This window comes from Empidonax traillii, unplaced genomic scaffold, assembly GCF_003031625.1.
Source record: "Empidonax traillii isolate 1590-97213 ecotype Southwest subspecies unplaced genomic scaffold, ASM303162v1 scaffold1684:size115527, whole genome shotgun sequence".
NCBI lineage: Eukaryota > Metazoa > Chordata > Aves > Passeriformes > Tyrannidae > Empidonax > Empidonax traillii.
The window spans coordinates 94,734-101,196 of record NW_020956877.1 but is presented as its reverse complement, the minus strand read 5'-3'; the positions used below and the strand labels follow the sequence as shown (position 1 = coordinate 101,196).

The window sequence follows — 6,463 nt, the reverse complement described above, 5'->3', positions numbered from 1 at the left end:
CGCGGCCGAGGCCGAGGCCGAGGCGCTGGGGCTGGCAGGGGAGCTGGGCACCCCCACGGCCATGGCGCTGCTGCGGGGCCTGGCGCGGCTGCGGGAAGGCCCGGCCCCCCAGCCCCTGTCCCTGCTCCTCCTCAGCCTGGCACGGCCGGGGGGCTCAGCCTGTGTGGATCCCACCCGGCTCGGGACCCCCGTGCCCGGCACCCAGCCCGTGGCACCCTCGCTGGGGAGGGTCCCGAGGGCCTGGCTGTCCCTGTGCCGCCGGCTGTCCCGGCGCCGGCGGGAGGGCGAGGGTGAAGCTGAGGACGCCTGCAACCCACCGGGGGAGCAGGAAGCCCACCGGGTGCTGGAGTGGGTGCCCGGCGTCAGCATCTTCTACAACCTGGGCACCAGCGTCTACTTCGCCTTCCAGGGCTGCAGCGCCACAGCCTCGGCACGGGCGCTGGAGGCCACCGAGGACCTGGGCTACGCCGGGCTGGCCGCGCTCACCGGGGGCCTCGGCGGCCCCGTGGCCATGGGGGTGCAGCTGGGGCTGCAGCCGGGGCTCAAGGCCGGGGTGCGGGCGCTCATCGGGTACTTCACCTCGGCCGGGGACCCCCCGCCCGTGCCCACCGCTCACAGCGGCTCCGCCATCATCATCTGAATAAAGGCCACATGAGGCAGCTGGCGGCGTGTCCCTGTCCCTGCTGGATCAGTGCAGGGTCACCCTGTGCTGGGCCACACGGACCTTGATTCTGGGGGGTGGCCTTGCTGAGCCACGTGGTGGCAACTGCTCTGTCCCTGTCCTGCCCAGCGTTCCAGGCCCTGTGCCCCTGTCCCCATGACCTGTCCCTGTCCCCATGGCCCCAGCCCTGTCCCCACAGCCAGTCCTCAGCCCAGTGGCCAAATAGTCTGTCCCTACCGCCCTCTCCTCATGGCTCTCCCCCTTTCTCTGCAGCTGTCCCTGTTCCCACAGTTCTGTCCCCACTCCCGTTTCCATCCCCCCGACAGGATGCTGACCACGCCCCCTCTGGCCGCACCCTCTCTGACCACGCCCATCTTGTGACGTCAAACCGGGGAAATGGGCAACCCCTCTCAAAGTCTGTCCGGGAGGGCGTGGCCTCGCTGCCTCATTCCGCCAATCAGAACGCAGAACGGGAGAGAGGCGGGGCCCCGCCTCCGCGCTCCACCAATCACGGCGCAGAGTGGGGAGGGGGCGCGGCCTCTGCGCATTCCTGACCCGGCAGCGGCCGAGGTGGGTCCGGGATGGGGGTCCCGGGGGGTCCTGGGGGGGTCCCGGGAGTCTCAGGGAGGTCTCGAGCTGGTCTTGGGGTTCCCGGAGTGTCCTGAGGGACTGACGGTCCCGGTGGGTCCTGGGTGAGGGGGAGTCCCGGGGGATAGAGGCGGCTCCGAAGAGTCCCGGGGGACTGGGGCTCTCGGGGGAGAGGGGCACAGATAGGGGGTCCCAGCTGGGGCACGCAGGCATCGCCATCGGGTGGTCTCTTGGGGGTGTCCCCCTGCGGGGGATCTACTCCCGGGATCCCTGGGGGTGCAAGGGGGGACCAGGCTAGGAGGACCTTGGGAGGGACCTGGGGGTCTGCACAGGGAGGGGGTGCTGGGGGCCCTCGGGGTGGGGATGGGGTGGGACGTGTGCCCTCCGCCCCAGGTGGGAAACCCACCGTGGCTCAACCCTTGCCCGGAGCAGAAGGAGCCCCAGGATCAGCCGGGGCTGAGCCGGAGCTGAGGGACCCTCGGGACCCCCCGGTCTGCAGGCAGGTAGGTGGGGTGCAGGTGTGCCAGGTCAGGGCACGTGGGCTCTGGTTCCACACCCTCCAGCTGTGCAGTGATCGGGGGGTGCTCGGGGCCCCCCTGAGCTCCCCTCGTCCCCCAGCATGGCGCAGTGGCAGGAGGTGCAGGGCCTGGCCAACACATACCTGGAGCAGGTGCACCAGTTGTACGCGGGCTCGGAGCTGCCCATGGCCGTGCGCCAGTGCTTGGCCGCCTGGATCGAGGACCAGAACTGGTAACGGGGGGCCGGGGCTGGGGGGCTGCACCGGGGGGAGCACGGGCCGTGCCGGCACTGAGCCCCCCATGCCGCAGGCGCCAGGCGGCCGAGCCGCTCTCATCCCATGCCCGGATACTCTTCCAATCCTTGCTGATGCTCCTTTTGGATCAGCTGGGCAGCCTGGGCACGAGCCACGAGGATTTCATGCTGAAGCACAACCTGCGCAAGGCCCACCGGGAGCTCCAGGTGGGCGTCAGGGCCAGGGCAGGGGGGCTGAGGGAGAGGGGCCGGGGGGTCTCTGTGCCCTGCTGACTCCCCCGGCCCCTCTGCAGGCCGAGTTCGAGGAGAATCCAGAGAAATTCGCCAACCTGGTGGCCAACCTGCTGCAGGAGGAGCAGCGGATCCTGCGCCTGGGGCAGGCGGGCGGGCAGGTAGGGCAGAGGTGTCCACCCCTCACCCGGTGGGGTCCCGGGGCTGCTGCCTGACACCCCGTGTCTCTGCAGGGGGGGTCAGTCCCGGCGCCCACCACGGCCCCGGAGAGCGGCCGGGAGCAGCAGATCCGGCGGCGCTTGGCCGAGTTCCACACGGCCCTGCAGGTAACGGACCCCTCCCTGGGCTCCCCTGGCCCCCGGGGGCTGCCCGAGCCCCCCTGAGCCCCCTCTGCCCACAGGAGGCCGAACGTGCCTTCCGGCACCTGGAGGACCTGCAGGACGCCTTTGACTTCTGCTACAAGGTGCACTACCGGCCAGGTGAGCCCCATCCCGGGGGGAGAGGGGGGATTGTGCTGCCCTGCACCCCCCCTGAGCCCTCCTGAGCCCCCCACCTGCCCACAGGTGAGGACAGGAGCAGGGACCCCCAGTACGCCCGGCAGCTCCAAGCCCTCCAGGCCAAGCTGCAGAACCTGGACCAGCAGCGGCGGGTGAGGGGGGGCCGGGCTGGGCTTGGGGGGCCACGGCCTGTCCTCGCCCCCTGCTCAGACCCACGTTTGTCCCCAGGAGGTGCTGGCTCAGATGCAGCAGCTCTTGGGGCGCAGCGAGACCCTGCGGGGGCTGCTGCAGCAGGAGTTGGGGGACTGGCGGGAGCGGCAGCAGCGCTCGTGCCTGGGGGCCCCCGCCGACACCCACCTGCGCCCACTGGAGACCTGGTAGGGCTGGGCTGGGAGGGGGGCACGGGGGCTTCACAGCAGGCCCTCGCTGAGCCCCGTGGCACCCGCAGGTTCACGGAGCTGGGCCAGGGGCTGTTCCAGCTGCGGAAGCTGCTCCGGGCACTGGGTGACCTGCAGCAGAAGGTGACCTACGAGAGGGACCCGCTGGCAGCAGAGACCCCCCTCCTGGAGCAGCGGCTGCAGGAGCAGCTCACACACCTGCTGAAGAGGTGGGGAAGTGGATGTAAATGGCTGGAGCTGCCTCAGTGCTAGATATTGGGAAAAGGTTGTTCCCCCAGAGGGTGGTCGGGCGCTGAACAGGCTCCCCAGGGCAGTGGTCGTGGCCCCGAGGCTGCCAGAGCTCGAGGAGTGTTTGGACAACGCTCTGAGTGCATGGTGGGATTTTGGAGTCGTCCTGTGCAGGGCCAGGGGTTGGACTTTGATCCTTGTGGGCCCTTTCCAGCTCTGGGTGTTCCGTGGTTCTGAGAGGTGGGGGCAGCGCAGGTGGGGCCAGGGGGGCCGGGACGGTGCCGGGGCAGCCCTGACCCCCTCCCTGCCCCAGCGCCTTCGTGGTGGAGCAGCAGCCCAGCACCCCCAACCCCTTCAAGCGGCCGCTCGTGCTCCGGACCAACAGCAAGTTCTCTGCCCGCGCCCGCCTGCTCGTGCGGCTGCACGACCGCAACCACCGCATGGAGGCCGCGATCCACATCGACAGGTCGGGACCCCCACGAGCCCCCTGCCCGCCCATGGGGGTCCCACTCCCCTCTGACACCCCGCTCTCTCTTGCAGGGACCCCCCCAAGGTCAAAGGGTGAGAGCTGGGCGAGCGCTGGAGGTGGTGGCCGGGACTGTGCCCCCCCCGCCCGGGGGTCCAGGACCCCCCTCCCGCCGCCTCCCTCTGCCCCGCAGGTTCCGCAAGTTCAACATCCTGACGTCGAGCAGCAAAACGCTCCTGGCCGGGGACAGTCCCCAGGAGGGGCTGGTCTGCGACTTCCAGTACCTCGTAGGGGCCCCCCCCAGACCCCCAGGTCCCCAGCAGGGGCGGGGAGCGGGGTGAGGACCCCCGCCCAGCCCCAGCCCCCGCCCCACGCTGACTCTGTCCTGCCCCACAGACACTGAAGGAGCAGAAGGACAGCAGGTCTGGCAAGGGCAGCAAAGGTGCCAGCGAGGTGGGTGTGGGGCTGGGGACTGTGGGGACGCCGTGGGGGCCGGGGCCACGTGGTGACCACAGTGCCACCTCCTTCCAGAGTCCCCTGGTTGTGACAGAGGAGCTGCACCTCATCACCTTCACGCTGGCTTACGCCTACTGTGGGCTGGAGCTGGAGCTGAAGGTGAGGGCTGGGGGTCCTGGGGGAGCCTGGGGGAGCCTGTGGGGCTTGGGGGAGGCTGGGGAGGCTGGAGGGCTTGGGGGGACTGGGGGCTACCAGCCTGACCCCCCTGCCCCCTGCAGACCTCCACGCTGCCCTTCGTCATCATCTCCAACAACAACCAGTTCTCCAGTGCCTGGGCCTCCATCCTCTGGTTCAACATGCTCAGCTCTGACCCCGAGGCGAGCAGGACCCCCCAGCCCTGCACTGTCCCCCAGTGCTCCCACCCCTGCCATCTCCTGCCCCCGTGCCCCCCTGTCCTGGTCCTTGTCCCATTCCCATCCCTGCTCCTTACCCGACCTCCATCCATGCCAGATTCCTGGTCCCTGTTCCTGCTATTGATTGCCCTGTGCCCTCTCCCTTCTCTCCCTGGTCCCTGTCCTGTCCCTATCCCCTGGTTTCTGTCCTGTATCTGTCCCTTGGTCCCTGACCCCTGCCACAGTGCACGTCCCCCTCCCCTGCCACACATCCACGTCCCCTGGTCCCTCTCCCATCCCTGTCCCCTGCCCCACGTCCCTGTCCCCACTCACCCCCTGTCCTGCATGCCCCATGTCCCTGTCCCCTGCCCCATGTCCCTGTCCCCACTCACCCCCTGTCCTGCAGGCCCAGCAGTTTTTCTCGGCGCCGCCCTCAGCGCCGTGGCCCCGTCTGGCCGAGGTGCTGAGCTGGCAGTTTCAGAGCGTGGCAGAGAGGGGGCTGAGCCAAGACCACCTCCTCATGCTGGCTGAGAAGCTCTTTGGTAAGGCTGGGAGCCAGCCCTGACCTCCAGGGGGGAACGGCAGGGATGGGCTGGGCCATCCTTCTGCTCACCCTGCTCTGGGGCTGGGGCTGGGCCATCCCTCTGCTCACCCTGCTGTCCCCTCCAAGGCTCGAAGGCATCTCTAGAGAGCGCCGTGGTGACCTGGCCCAAGTTCTCCAAGGTGAGCAGAGCCTGTCGCCCCTGTCACCGTCCCCCCATGACCCTATCCTCTCAACCCCCCCATGGCCCCATCCTCCCCTGGCCCTGTCCCCCCCATCCCCTCTCACCCACACTCTCCCTCAGGACGGCGCCGCCGGCTTCTCCTTCTGGGCTTGGCTGGACGGGATCCTGGGGCTGCTCCAGGAGCACCTCAAGCAGCTCTGGAAGGATGGGTAGGAGCAGGGCTGGGGGCTGGGGCCTGGGGGGGCCCGGGGGTTGCAGGGGCTGACGGTGCCTCCCCCAGACTCATCCTGGGCTTCGTGAGCCGGAAACAAGAGAGGAAACTGCTGAAGTCGAAGAAAACGGGGACGTTCCTGATCCGGTTCAGCGAGAGCGTCCTGGGGGGGGTCACCTGCACCTGGGTGGAGCATCCTGAGAGCGGTGAGTGCACCCCCACAGCCCCGGGCTCCAGCCCCTCAGCCCGCCCTGGGCACTGACCCCTGGGGGCCCCGCAGGATCCCCCACTTTCCATTCGGTGGATCCGTACACGGCGGCCGAGCTGGCGTCCCTGGCCCTGCCCGACATCATCCGTGACTACCAGATGATGATGGAGGAGAACGTTCCCGAGAACCCCCTCCAGTTCCTGTACCCCAACATCGCCCGAGACAAGGCCTTCGGGCCCTACTACAGCCAGCGGCAGGAGGGTACGGCACAGCATGGCACGGCTGGCACGGCACAGAGCAGGGGGAGCACTTGCCACCCCTTCTGAGCCTCCTCTCTTCCCCCAGGGAACCTGGCAGAGCCAGAGAAGTACCTGAACCGGCGCCTCATCCGTGTGTCCTCCAGGTGAGGGGGAGGAAGCCTCGGTCCCCCTTCCCTGTCCCCCATCTCCCCATGGTCCTGGACTTGGGGGCTTGGACCCCACAGGAAAGGGGATGCCCTGACCCTGATCCCAACCCTGACTCGCTGTCCCTTCCTCCAGGCAGGCAAATAAGTCGTGGCAGACGGAAGAGGAGCTGGTGGTTGCCACCGAAAACCTGGAGACGCTGCAGCTGCAGCCTGGGGGACAGGGGG

General features: G+C 69.2%; 2 protein-coding genes across 2 annotated transcripts in view; both read left to right on the top strand.

Annotated features, from left to right (window-relative positions):
• APOF (apolipoprotein F) overlaps nt 1-791 on the top strand; it is a 1,583-nt gene extending 792 nt beyond the window's left edge. Inside the window, exon 2 of the mRNA XM_027908359.1 lies at nt 11-791. Coding sequence (XP_027764160.1) covers nt 11-640 — 630 coding nt within the window. The 3' untranslated portion in view covers nt 641-791. The remainder of the gene's footprint in view (nt 1-10) is intronic.
• A 759-nt stretch (nt 792-1,550) lies between these two features.
• On the top strand, nt 1,551-6,459 carry STAT2 (signal transducer and activator of transcription 2; the record flags this gene model as incomplete). The annotated part of the gene is made up of 22 exons (XM_027908358.1): nt 1,551-1,748; nt 1,868-1,999; nt 2,077-2,227; nt 2,314-2,412; nt 2,485-2,577; nt 2,652-2,730; nt 2,815-2,900; nt 2,977-3,125; nt 3,197-3,355; nt 3,688-3,840; nt 3,915-3,935; nt 4,034-4,127; nt 4,237-4,293; nt 4,372-4,455; nt 4,575-4,673; nt 5,095-5,230; nt 5,359-5,411; nt 5,534-5,622; nt 5,694-5,830; nt 5,905-6,093; nt 6,178-6,235; nt 6,372-6,459. Coding segments are annotated over exons 2-22 (2,205 nt in total), but the record flags the coding sequence as incomplete, so codon positions are not given.
• Between the last annotated feature and the right edge of the window lie 4 nt (nt 6,460-6,463).